Here is a 13975-nt window from a genome sequence, read left to right as displayed (position 1 = left end):
TTCTCCCCCAATTCTATGTGGAATATACTGGGCAAGGCTGAAGTTGTACGGTCTGTTTTCTGCTTCTCAAAGTACTGAGGAATAGCATCTTTTGTTCTTTCTAAAAAGGTCATGGCCTGGAAATAAGTTTCTCAACGTCTAGCTATTGGGTGTGCAAAATTTTACTTTGACCCGTGATTTAGAGAATGTTTGGAGTTCTTGGCCCTTTACCCACCATTTTTCCCTATTTAATTATTTTCCCCCTTAAATCCAAACCCACTTCAATAGCGTCCTTGGTTCTGACTGTAACTAGAGCTGCTGGCACTCCATTTCCAAAAGGTGCTGCTTTTTCTTTTGAACCTATGGAAAAAGTGAACCATAACATGTGTAGACTGAAAGGTATTTATTTAAAAACAACCGCTTTGGAATTTTAAAACCAAACAATCTTCAAATCACTATAAAGTAGGATGCCTCCCCAGAAGCCAGAACATACCAATGCACAAAGTCTCAATATTATGCTCAGAACAGAAAATTGGCAGGTCAGCATTTCCAAATATAACCCAGTAATCGCTTCATTAAACTGATTATTTTGCACTCTACAATCAGAGGCTGAGCTAAACTTGTTACACCAGCACTTATATGTACAGTTTAAGTGGGTGTTTGCTATACATTTGAATGCAAAATTAACATCCTGTCCCACCCCTGTCCCACCCCTACCCCGCAGTGCAATAAATTAAAATGCATTCTAGAAAGGAGAAGTGACATTGAATTAAAGAATTTTCTAGTTAGGTTAACTCTGAAGGGAACGCTCATTCTTTATTTTCCTGTAAAGTTAAAAAGAATCAAAGGACTCATATTTTCAAGTATTCCTCACCACGTGGATTAATCTTACAGAACTGAACACGTTACACAGAAAAAGACACCCCAGTGATACATGAGCTTCTAGTGTAAACCTTTGAATCACCATAAACTTTCGAAGTCACGGATTCCCCTCTAACAAGGCACAAAAGGGTTGTTGCTTTCAGAAGGTCCTTGTTCTCAGCCGCAGAACTGTCGGGCACTAGGTGTCTTGTGCAAATGGAGGCTGAAAGCAGGACTGTTAGTTCACTTGCTCAAACACTGGGATCTTCCTGTGCAATTAATAAAACAAGGTGTTATCTTGCTTACAGCTACAGAAACCTTATATTTCAGCAACAGATTTCACTTCATCCCCGTCTGTGGCACGGAGCTGTCATTAGACCACACAGGCTCTGTACCATCTTCATTGTAGCTGGCTACAGCCCAAGACATTGAATGAGCTAATCTGCTGGACGTTGCACGACTCCTTGCAAAGCAAAGAGCACCAATGCAAGAAACAGATGCTTACTCAGCTCCAAGTCTATGGCTGTGCAGTTTCTCTAATTCAATGGATAGTGTCAGTGCTAATAAGCTGTAATGGTGAACACAATCCATTATGTAAAAGGCAGAAGGTGAGTCTCCCCAATCCTTCAGTAGGAAAGGCAGAGAGATATAGACAGCAGTGAATAAGGGTCATGAGACAGGTTGAGTTCCAGGATGCAATAGCCACACACCACAATACAAATGACTTCCTGAGCACTTTTCCCTTTGCATTAATATTTTGATCATGATCTCAGGGAGATCATGCAACTGTCTGCAGATTTCTGTGATCTTCCTATGTCTAGCCGGAGTCTAGCCACAAGTGCTGGAGAACCTTCAACGCCCAATGACCTCACAGAAATGCACGTGTTCAGCACCACTCAGGATCAGTCTCCCAACAGCAGTCAGGGAGCCAGGAAGTTACTTGCATATGAGAGAGGAGAGAATCTCCTTGAAAGTCCATCTCTAACCCCCTCTTATTTTGTGAACATTAACCTAAGTCCAGTGTCTAGTCCAGCCTCAGCTAACCTTCATTTAATTTGCTTTTCTGATTTAGAAAAATAAGACAATCTGAAGCCAGAATGAAAAGGAGTACTTGTGGCACCTTAGAGACTAACCAATTTATTTGAGCATAAGCTTTTGTGAGCTACAGCTCACTTCATCGGATGCATCACGAAAGCTTATGCTCAAATAAATTGGTTAGTCTCTAAGGTGCCACAAGTACTCCTTTTCTTTTTGCGAATACAGACTAACGCGGCTGTTACTGTGAAACCTGAAGCCAGAATGTTTCCCCTGAGCACGTCTCTATTTGGTGACTGTTTATTAATAAACACACACAACAATTCTGCAGTTAAGTCTTAAAATTGATCTTAAAGAGAGGAGGTTTTGAACAACGCACTTGGCTCACACAGCAAGTCAGTCTAATTTTTCATTTTCCCTTCCAGGCCAGTAAGGTGCAACTAGAAAATATTGGCACTAAGAGCAGGAGAATGTTTCCTAGTCCCTGTTCTGTACCAAGTACATCTCTTCCACTCTTGCCCTTGACTATGCCAAGTCACCCTGGCTACTAATCTTAAGGTACCGTAGTAAACCAAGTACTCAAAGCCCTTATGCAGCTGGGAGGTGCAAAAAATCTTGGGGCCCAAATCCCCAGCTTTCAGAAAAGAACACTCTGTCCTGCCTTCAGGATGGCTCTATATTTAGTCTAAATAGCAGGAGAACAAATATTGGTTTTGTATGTCTCCAAACTGAGGCTGGTAAAGGTGACATTCAGTGAGAACCACGCAGTGACTACAAGTCTAGAATATTTATCCACAGACCCAACAAATAAGCATCTGGACTAGGGCAGGAGCTTGCACGTGTGTGTGAATTTCCATATTATACAATTCACTCACAGCAGACAAGGGTGCAAGCAATGCCCACACAACAGTGGGGATAAGAGTACTCCATGGAAAAAGCAAGCAGCTTTGTCACTAGCATTCCATGACTGTATAACTGCATGACAAACCCCATATGGTGTCACTGCTGCAACGGTGGTGTTAATACAAACAAACCTCTAAGTTTCTGCAGTGAAAGAGGGGGTCTGCTTTAAATAGTAGCCATCCAAAGGGTTTTACAAGGAATAACAATGGATTTATTTTGCTAATGGTTGAGTCTTGCAGTCTCCCTGACCTAATCCTACTGTCTTGCCAGAAGAGTCACCTTTCCGGGACAAGTGTGCATGTGAATCTTCAAGACCGATTCAAAACCCTTTCACAACCAGAGAGAACCTCCCTAACAACAGCTGACAGAAAACCAGGCTGATCACTTGGCTCCCAAGAAAGCAGCGGACAGTGGCAGCTTTATACCTTACTCCTGAAGAGTGGCTTGGCTCCTGGCCCACAGTATTCATTGTAGATGAGTTTGAACAGAAACAGGTGGAAGAGTGTGATTAACGAGGCCACACTGAACCAGAACAGGAATGGTAAACCTGGGTACTGCTTGGCCATGTGCTCCTCATGGGCCAGGATAGCTTTCAGATGTAGCGTGTGTCTCAAGTCCTGCAGATGGGTCAGGTCTGTAGATATATAAAGTAATGGTGTGATAGGCTGAGTCACCATGACAGGGAAGGTGTGACCCCGCAGCTCAGATGTCAACTCCACAGGCTCATTCAAGCAGCCCGCCTCGCAGGCATACAGCCTAACTGGCTTGTCCTGGAACTTCACAGACACATGCAGGAAGGGCTTTCCTTCAGCATCCAGCAAAACAGCCAGATTAATCAGGTCTTTGTTATAGTGGATCCCACGCAGGGAATAGCTGTTGTGAAGCACATCAGGGTCAGCCTGAAACTGGAGATGGTTTTCTGTGAACTGCAGACCTCCAAAGCTGAGCACCATCCCCTGCATGAGTCCATGGACCCCAGCTGCCACCAGGCTCTTGCATCCCCGCTTCTGGAGAGTCAGCTTCCACAAGTCTGAGAGCTGCAGAATCTGAGGAACACTGGACAGCTTCTCGGGCCACAGGTTCTCTGCATGCATGGTTGCATGGCCACTGAAGCAGTGGTCAGCATATTTCAAGTTGGCTTCCATTTTTTCTCTGTCCTCACCACCAATGAGTGGATCCAGTAGAGGAGCTGGCATGCAAGATAGGACATAGTAGAGAGTCATATTGACAGTCTTGCTGGATGGTGTGTGGGAATCTGTAATCTTTCTCATTTCGACCCCTGCAATATAGGAAAAAAAATCGCTCAATGTCACACCTGTCTGTCAACAAGTGTTTAAATAGAGAAAACAGGAAGTTCAGATTTGCAGACACTGGTGCCAACAGCTACACAGATGTTGGTGTGAGGGTGACAAGGAACTGAGTGCAAAAGCTCACGCTTGGCTGCCAGTGCTCAGCCATTTCTTACTCTGGTATCTTCCATTTTAACTTGTTTTGAAAACACTGAAGTGAATGGAACAAATTAGGGACCTGATCATGTCCCATTTATTATAAATCAAAACAGGAAAAGTTGCATTTTTCTCTTTTTTTTAAAAAAAAATTGCTATGTGGACACCTTGTACTAAGTTTCAGCCCAGAGGAAATTTTAATGGGCAAGATATATATCCTGTGAAGGAAGACTTACAGACTCCCTTTCCGTAGAATTGTACACATGTATAACACATAGGGACCCATCAAGGCTACTTCAGTTCCAGTACACTCACATAACTGACATTAACTTAGTGTTAACCAACCCTACCCAGTCTAAAGCAAGTACAGGACTATTACATTATTCCTGGAGAAACCAAGGAGCTCTTGGTTAAGCATGTCTATAGTTGAATTCTCTCTAGTTATGTTAATAGAACTTCTGCTGCTCTGAGACCCTGTGGATGTATGTGTAACGGTGACTAACTTCCTTATTAATGTAGTTGGATTTTCCATGCTTTTTGAAAAGCTTTACAAACTGTAATTTACCAGATTTATGAGGTACTTTGTAGTCTCATCCTACTGATCCCTAGAATTGATTTTCAGCCTGTAACAATAGATTACCTCTGAGAAAAGGTTAAAAATGGGTATGTTTAGCCTTGGGCGGGGGGGGAGAGAAGACTTGATAAATCTTCAGATATGTTAAGGCCTGTTATAAAAAGGACAGTGATCAATTGTTCTCCATGTCCATTTAAGGTAGGACAAGAAGTAATGGGCTTAATCTGCAGCCAGAAAGACTTAGGTTAAATATTAGGAAAAACTTTCTAATTTTAAGGGTATTTAAGTACTGGAATAGGCTTTCGGGGAAATTGTGGAATCCCATCGTTGGAAGTTTTCAAGAATGGGTTAGACAAACACTTGTCAGGGATGGTCTAGGTATATTTGGTTCTGTCTCAGCACACAGGGCTAGATGAGATGACCTCTCAAGGTCTCTTCCGGGCCTATTCAGTGAGACTGTCTTAGTATTCAGCTGCTGCCAGTCCCATTAGCACCCACAACTTTAATTGAAGTTAAGAACTTCTGAAAAACTAGACTAAGGTTTCTCAGATTGGGCAGCCAGGATCAGAGGCTACTTAGTTTTGGCCTCTGATTTGCCTCAGATTACACAGCAAGCCAGTGGCAGATCTAGAGCAGGGACTAGAAATCAGAAGCCACTTCTTAAAGTTCTCTCCTTAACCTTTGTTTCTTTATCTAATAATATTTAGCTACCTTTGAAGTGCTTTGAGCAAAAAGCATTAGGTTATTAACAACCTGAGACATCCCTACTGTCCCTCTAACCATCTCAGAGGAAGGATGAAATTTCACATGAGCTGAAATGCTTCATAAGTGACCAGAACGTTGTGAGTGGAGCTCACCTGTTAATGCAATGGGGTGCTCTCGCTACTTGGTTTTCAAGTGAACCTAGCTCTCCTTACCTGAAATAAACAAATCAGACCAAGTCTGCTGGTGCTCCTGGAACAGCTCCTCAACCCCCATCTGCATCACCTCCAGCATCTCCTTCTTAGCCAACTCCCTCAGCTTGCTGAAGGTTTCCTCCAGGCTGGAGGGCTCTATGGGCTCTGAGGTGTATACAACGGACAGCACTGTCTCATGGAAATGAGACTTGGGTGCCACCTGCACCCGGGTCACCAGTTTCTTGGCAGCCACCACCACCAGCACCACCTTGGAGCTGCTAGCAAGGAGCACCCGGCCGGAGGAGAACAGGAACTGCCGGTCCCCCACCTTCTCCAGGCTGGTGATGAACTTGGCTCCCAGGGCAGAGGAGGGGGAGGAAGGGGTGGAGGCCTCGAAGGCGATGACCCTCTCGGTGGGGTTGGCGATGTGGATCCGCTGCAGGTAGAGGTGGGGCCGGCTGCGGTGGGCCAGCAGCTCCTCCCGGACCGTCCCGCAGTCGCGGGCGGGGGCTTGGGCTGCGGCCGGCCCCTGCCCGCTCGGGACGCACCGCACCCGCCGCACCGCCCCGTCCCGCAGCACCACCGCCGCGGCCCGGGCCTCAGCCTGCCCGCTCACCGCCTTGAGCTGCACCAGCGCCGGGTAGTCGGTGGCGTGGGCCGGGCCGGCCGCGGAGGCCCCGGCGGACACCCAGAGCCGGTTGGCGGCGACGTCCAGCAGCAGGAAGCCGTTGCCCACTAGGGCCGGGTGCCCCCCCGCAGCCTCCGGGGCGCCGTCGCCGGGGAGGCGCAGCCTCAGGGCATCGCCGCGCTCCTCCAGCCCCGGCCAGGCCCGCGTCTCGGCCTGGAGGCAGAGCCCGGCCTCCCCGCCGCGCGGCTCCCCGGCGCCCCAGGGCAGGCGCGGCCGGGCGCCCCCCAGGTACCAGTAGGCCACGAGCAGGAAGCCGAGCAGGGCCAGGAGGCGCCGGGCCCAGCTGCTGGAGAGCAGCCCCGGGAAGCCCTTCAGCCGCTGCTGCAGCCACATGGGGGGCGGGGGGGCCTGGAGTCGCCCGCGGCCTGGAGCTACCAGCCGCCCCGCGGGGGGGCCCTCATCCCCGGCCTGCGCGCCTCCCTCCGCCCGGCCCGCACCCGAGCCGCGCTTCCGCCCGCGCCTGCCCGACCTGCCGCAAACCGAGCGCCCCCGCGGCCGGAAAGCGGAGCCCGACCCGGAGCACGACACTTTACGACAGACAAGGCGGGCTTAACCCTCAGGGGCCCAGGGAAGGTGGAGGGTTCGGTGCCAGGCTGGGGGCGCGCTGGGGGCGGGGGCGGGGCCAGGCTGGGGGCGCGCTGGGGGCGGGGGCGGGGCCAGGCTGGGGGCGCGCTGGGGGGCCAGGGGCGGTGCCAGGCTGGGTGTGCTGTGGGGGGGCGGGGGCGGTGCCAGGCTGGGTGCGCGCTGGGGGGGCGGAGGCGGTGCCAGGCTGGGTGCGCGCTGGGGCCGGGGGCGGTGCCAGGCTGGGTGTGCTGTGGGGGGGCGGGGGCGGTGCCAGGCTGGGGGCGTGCTGGGGGCGGTGCCAGGCTGGGGGCGCGCTGGGGGGGGGGGAAGGCGGTGCCAGGCTGGGTGCGCGCTGGGGGGGCTGGGGGCGGTGCCAGGCTGGGGGCGCGCTGGGGGGGCTGGGGGCGGTGCCAGGCTGGGGGCGCGCTGGGGGGGCTGGGGGCGGTGCCAGGCTGGGGGCGCGCTGGGGGCGGTGCCAGGCTGGGGGCGGTGCCAGGCTGGGGGCGCGCTGGGGCCAGGGGCGGTGCCAGGCTGGGGGCGCGCTGGGGGGGCGGGGGAACTGCCAGGCTGGGGGCGCGCTGGGAGCGGGGGCGGTGCCAGGCTGGGGGCGCGCTGGGGCCGGGGGCGGTGCCAGGCTGGGTGTGCTGTGGGGGGGCGGGGGCGGTGCCAGGCTGGGGGCGCGCTGGGGGCGGTGCCAGGCTGGGGGCGCGCTGGGGGGGCGGAGGCGGTGCCAGGCTGGGGGCGCGCTGGGGGGGCTGGGGGCGGTGCCAGGCTGGGGGCGCGCTGGGGGGGCTGGGGGCGGTGCCAGGCTGGGGGCGCGCTGGGGGCGGTGCCAGGCTGGGGGCGCGCTGGGGCCAGGGGCGGTGCCAGGCTGGGTGCGCGCTGGGGGGGCGGGGGAACTGCCAGGCTGGGTGCGCGCTGGGGGCGGGGGCGGTGCCAGGCTGGGGGCGCGCTGGGGCCGGGGGCGGTGCCAGGCTGGGTGTGCTGTGGGGGGGCGGGGGCGGTGCCAGGCTGGGGGCGCGCTGGGGGCGGTGCCAGGCTGGGGGCGCGCTGGGGGGGCGGAGGCGGTGCCAGGCTGGGGGCGCGCTGGGGGGGCTGGGGGCGGTGCCAGGCTGGGGGCGCGCTGGGGGGGCTGGGGGCGGTGCCAGGCTGGGGGCGCGCTGGGGGCGGTGCCAGGCTGGGGGCGCGCTGGGGCCAGGGGCGGTGCCAGGCTGGGGGCGCGCTGGGGGGGCGGGGGAACTGCCAGGCTGGGGGCGCGCTGGGGCCGGGGGCGGTGCCAGGCTGGGGGCGCGCTGGGGCCGGGGGCGGTGCCAGGCTGGGGGCGCGCTGGGGGCGGGGGCAGTGCCAGGCTGGGGGCGCGCTGGGGGGGGCTGGGGGCGGTGCCAGGCTGGGAGCGCGCTGGGGGGGCTGGGGGCGGTGCCAGGCTGGGTGCGCGCTGGGGGCGGTGCCAGGCTGGGTGCGCGCTGGGGCCAGGGGCGGTGCCAGGCTGGGTGCGCGCTGGGGCCAGGGGCGGTGCCAGGCTGGGTGCGCGCTGGGGGCGGGGGCGGGGCCAGGCTGGGGGCGCGCTGGGGCCAGGGGCGGTGCCAGGCTGGGGGCGCGCTGGGGGCGGGGGCGGGGCCAGGCTGGGGGCGCGCTGGGGCCAGGGGCGGTGCCAGGCTGGGGGCGCGCTGGGGGCGGGGGCGGGGCCAGGCTGGGGGCGCGCTGGGGGCGGGGGCGGTGCCAGGCTGGGGGCGCGCTGGGGCCAGGGGCGGGGCCAGGCTGGGGGCGCGCTGGGGGCGGGGGCGGGGCCAGGCTGGGGGCGCGCTGGGGGCGGGGCCAGGCTGGGGGCGCGCTGGGGCCAGGGGCGGGGCCAGGCTGGGGGCGCGCTGGGGGCGGGGGCGGGGCCAGGCTGGGGGCGCGCTGGGGGCGGGGGCGGGGCCAGGCTGGGGGCGCGCTGGGGCCGGGGGCGGGGCCAGGCTGGGGGCGCGCTGGGGGCGGGGGCGGTGCCAGGCTGGGGGCGCGCTGGGGGCGGGGGCGGGGCCAGGCTGGGGGCGCGCTGGGGGCGGGGGCGGGGCCAGGCTGGATGCGCGCTGGGGGGGCGGGGGAACTGCCAGGCTGGGTGCGCGCTGGGGGCGGGGGCGGTGCCAGGCTGGGGGCGCGCTGGGGGCGGGGGCGGTGCCAGGCTGGGGGCGCGCTGGGGGCGGGGGTGGTGCCAGGCTGGGGGCGCGCTGGGGGCGGGGGCAGTGCCAGGCTGGGGGCGTGCTGGGGGCGGTGCCAGGCTGGGGGCGCGCTGGGGGCGGAGGAAGTGCCAGGCTGGGTGTGTGTGTAGACAGAGCAGTGTTAGGCTCTGTGCTGACTGTGGCGAGCTCCTGAGATGCTGATGGGAGGGTGGGGGCAGTGCCAGGCTGGGTGCTGCTGGGACCAATGTTAGATCGAGGTGTGTGTCTCTGTGGACTCGTCTCCAGCTATCTGCAGGCAGTACCAGAGCTCTGTGGCCTTGCTAGGTTATATGTGTCCAAGGAAGTCCATGATTAGTTACAGGTTAAAAGTTGTTCTGAAATCAGTTCTTTCTGAGAATCTAACTCCTGTGCTTGTTGCCCCCAGCTGTGACTTCCTTGTTAGATTTCTCTTCCCAGCAATCAGGCAGAGCTCTCTAGCTGTTACTGTTCTGGTGTTGGCAGAGGTCAAACAGAAAGTGACAGAGATAAAATGAAGAGTAGATATTCTCCTCTTTGGAGATGTGCTTTGAACCCCAGTGTGGCACAACTGGGCAGTCAGAAACTCTTTAAAGTTCTAATTTGTCTTGTTCTATTTCTGGTTACAATAGGGTGATATGTTCCAAATACACTCACATGATAAAGTGTCAGACATAGATGCAACCACTGGAGTGGCAAGGGGAGATGTACCCCTCAACTTTACTCTCTCAGTGTAGCTGAAGGACGCTTGAATTTCATTCTTGCTCTCCTTCCCCCACTTCCTGAATCTCAAATTTGTTTAAAATGTGGAATCACCTCTAGTCAAGGTATGCAAAGAGCAACTTCCAGCACAGTGTAGACCCTACTGTATCAGGGGCTTGTTTCAAGTCTCTGCTAAGGGAATATGCAAGATCCACACAGAGCAATTCCATCCGTTGCATTGGATCATTAGTAATTCATAAAAGCTTTTCTGCTCTTTGGCTACCACTTGACAGACACATACCAAAATCAGGCAGCCTTCCAGAGTCTGATTTAAAAACCAGCCTGACTTGGCAATGGGTTTCTTATAATATAAAGTGGGTACTGTTACTGCACTGTAGAGAGAGCATCACCTAGAGCAGCCCTGCTGGAATACCACCAGCTTCTTATTATAAATCTCTCTTTTCAGACTGTCTAGATCTCAACCACGTAGCATCACGTTGGTCTGAAATACGATATTTAAGCAGCTGGCTCAAATGAGCCGCTTAAATCTCATTCATTTGATTTTAAGTTGCTCTATAAATACATTTCTGTAGTTTCTGCAGATTTTACACCAGTCTCAAGGCAAAAAGAATGATTTTGCTTATAAAATTAAAGTTGGCCAGACAGTTCTTTTCTGAGGATTAGTTGTTACTTGGATGAGACTACTCCAGAGAACGACTAGTGGCTGCAGGAAGTGGTGTCAATGATTTAGAGTCAGTATTGAATCAGTACCCCAACACGGAGGGTGCTGTACGGCTGAAGATACTGTCTTTTGTTCAAACCAAATTCTTGGCCATGTGACGATTTCATGGTACCTGTAGTATCAGCCAAGGATTCATGGCCACATTTCAATGTAAGGAATTATATTTTGCCTCCTTAAATCTGCTGACTTTACGGACTAAACCAATTTTTTTCTCATAATACAAGTTGTTAATTACATTTTATTCCTGTTATCCCAGCACAGCCTGTAAGATTAAGGAGAAAAAGCTGGGGTCTCTTCTGTTAGGTTTAAATATTTGCCCATGCTGTATAGTGAATGGAAAAAATAAGCTTTATGCTGGGACTGAAATCTACAGACCAAGCCAATGCAAATTGTGCTTTGCCCTATAGTTTTCAAATGACAGTACAAATCACAGAGAAATATAATGAGCAGAAGTGGGGTAGGAAAGGTGTTCACTGGGTGGGAAATTAACTATTTAGAGCCAGAGAACTGACAGTTTAGTGAGGGGAAAGAGGGGAGAAAAGTTTCTTGCCTTCCTCCTTGTAAATACATTACTGACTTTATGGCATCTGCGATCTTTTAAAAAAATGGAGGGCGAAATCCCAGTACCTCAAGTGAATGATAAAACTCCCTCTGATTAATTTAAATAGGGCCACGATTTTTCCTCCAGGGTATCCACTTATTTGGTTGAGGACCTATTAAAACTGAGTTCTGTTTCTTTAAATCGTTGGCAAGCTGATGCTTCACATGAAGCACGTGTTGCACGTACTCACTGGAACATCTGCACTGGCAGCTTCTGCTGTTTAAAAAGACAGGCGACGAATTCCAGCAGGAGGGCAAAGAGGACAAACAGAGAACCAGGAAAGAAACATACAATCACTGGGATGGTTGGTATAGCTGCAGAATGCAAGCAAGGCTGCCAGGCTGGGACAGTTTCAATAAGGGGAGATTATACACAATGACAAATTCAGGTTTAAAATGCACCTAGAAATCTCTCATTTTAGAATGGAAATACTTAAAATGAGAGACAGACAGGCCTGTTCCAAAAATCTGAGATGAAAATGTGGAGCTGAATCCAGTTTGAATCCACATAAAGGGCTGAATCAAAACCTGGATCTGAACTTGAGACCTGGCTCCAAACCTGAACTCACAGATTTGAAATTTGAATCTATATAAAGGGCTCAGCCAAAACATTGGATCTGAACTTTCCCTGACAGTAGGAGTTTGAAATCCAGATCCAAACTTCCCCAATGTTTGGTGTGTCCAGATCTGGGGTTTGGATCTGCCTTATTACATAGATATTTATTCAGTATTTATATTGCAGTAGCACCTAAAGGTCACACACAGGTTGGGGGGCATTGATGGATTTGAGTTGCCTTGGGATTTGAGTCCAGCGTTTTGGTTCGGGCTTGTCTCTAAACAAATCCCAAGTGAAAGGATCTTCCTTTAAAATAAAACGAATGAGACCTGGCACGTTTGAAGAGGCAGGTTTTCTAGGGAGAGTCCATAGCCTATCAGATTGCTATCTGCTGTGGTGCATTGTTTTATACTGAAGACTTTTCTGTTTGCCCAACTATATTGAGAAAATCACTACTTTGAGGTCAGGGACTGGAATCAAAGGTGACTTAAACACATCAGGCATTTACTTTGATTGCACAAATAAATCAGATCTATGGCTCTTTGTTGGGGTGTCAAGGTTGCCAGTATTCTTACATGAAGCAAAATGGAATGCCCCAACTAGTTATAAAACTATAGACCTACATCTCACTGGGATATCTTTAATGCACTTCATATTTTCTCTTCCCTTTCAAGATCTTGCTTCCTTAGGTTTCCCCTGCAGAGGCCCATAGGGAACTAAAATTCCACTTGATTGCAAGTTTGTTTTGCCTGCCGAAAGACAGCAGGTTTGGGACGCAGGATTCTACATCACTGAGTGAGTTTCTTCTCTGATTTACAACTGTGAGCTTTGTGATCAGGAAGCATCCAACATCTGATCCATTACTCTGATGCTAAGATCCTGACACATGCTGTACATTTCCTGATACTTACTCCCTGTCTTCAGTCAAGCACTCCCCATCTCTCTGATACTATTGCACTTTTTTCTATCCCAGTGCACATACTCTACCATCTCCAGTTCTCTGCCCCTGACTTTCATATACCCCAGCTCCCCTGTTGATCTACCCAGTGCTATTCCCTCTTCCCTGACAGATTTCCTATCCTCACATACAGTCAGTGGGTTCAATTCAGCCCTGCGAGGAGGAGGGGCTTGGGGCTTCAGCCCTTTGGGGCGCACCTGCCAGGGCTTGGGGCTTCAGCAGCCTCAACCCCCGGCTCCTGGCAGATGTGCCCTGGCTCTTGAACTTCTGAAGATTGTCGTACGTGGCTCGGAGGGCCAGTAAGTTTGGCCACTCCTGCTCTAGGTTCTACTGCAATATAAATAGTAGAAATAATAAATAATAATAAATAATATTTAATAACTTGCTCCAGGCCACACAGCAAGTCAGTATCAGAGATGGGTTTACTCGGCGCAACATTCAGTACCTTACAAAAATGACCAGAACCCCCCGCCTCATCCTTTTAAATTAATGTATTTTTATTACACCAATAAGTCAAACCAAACATATAAAATAGCCTTGTTATAGAACTAAGCAGGACTTCAAGGGGGGGAAATGCTTGCACAACAAAACAATTAAAGATGAACTAACCAGGTTCTTAATGATAAACAGAAAAATAAATGTAAGCAAAAGGATAAATGAGTGATAAATGGTAGCGGATGAAGCACACCACGTATCTATGTGAGTATTGTAACAGATTTTTTACTATGCTAGTAAGAGGCAACTAATGTGAACTGACAGGTGGAAGGAAAGTATTTAATAATGATCCCCAAATTCCAAAGCTGTGTGTAATCTTTTTCTGCTTCAACTTTCTCATGCTTACTGTCTGCAAATGTGCAAACCATGTGCAGGGGTGCTGGAACAATTTGTATACAGTAGAACCTCAGAGTTACAAACTCGGTGGGGAATGGAGGTGGTTTGTAATTCTGAAATGTACCTAACCCTGAACAAAACATTATGGCTCTTTCAAAAGTTTACAACTGAACATTGACTTACTACAGCTTGGAAACTTTACTATGCTGAAGAAACATGTGGCTTTCCTTTTTTTTAGTAGTTTACGTTTAACACAGTACGGTACTGTATTTGCCTTTTTTTTTTTTTTTTTTTTGGTCCTCTCTGCTGCTGCTTGATTGTGTAGCTCTGGTTCCAAATCAGGTTTTGTGGTTGACTCTGGTGTTTGTAATTCTGAGGTTCTATTGCCGTGGGGGTGCTGAGAGCCATTGAACCAAACCGTAAACCCTGTATATGATGGAAACCACTTCAAGCCACAGAGTACGCAA

General features: G+C 52.1%; 1 protein-coding gene across 1 annotated transcript; it reads right to left on the bottom strand.

The window, feature by feature from the left end:
• Positions 1–367: 367 nt before the first annotated feature.
• Positions 368–6881, bottom strand: KIAA2013 (KIAA2013 ortholog). The gene is made up of 3 exons (XM_073316444.2): positions 5715–6881; positions 3204–4057; positions 368–1109 (listed from the first exon to the last, which is right to left on the bottom strand). Exons 1-3 carry the CDS (start codon positions 6712–6714, stop codon positions 1092–1094), a joined length of 1872 nt encoding a protein of 623 aa, XP_073172545.2. The 5' UTR covers positions 6715–6881; the 3' UTR covers positions 368–1091.
• Positions 6882–13975: the final 7094 nt, after the last annotated feature.

The sequence above is a fragment of the Lepidochelys kempii genome, chromosome 18, assembly GCF_965140285.1.
Source record: "Lepidochelys kempii isolate rLepKem1 chromosome 18, rLepKem1.hap1, whole genome shotgun sequence".
NCBI classification, from domain to species: domain Eukaryota; kingdom Metazoa; phylum Chordata; order Testudines; family Cheloniidae; genus Lepidochelys; species Lepidochelys kempii.
Note: the sequence above shows the minus strand (reverse complement) of the source record. Positions and strands in the feature narration are given on the sequence as shown.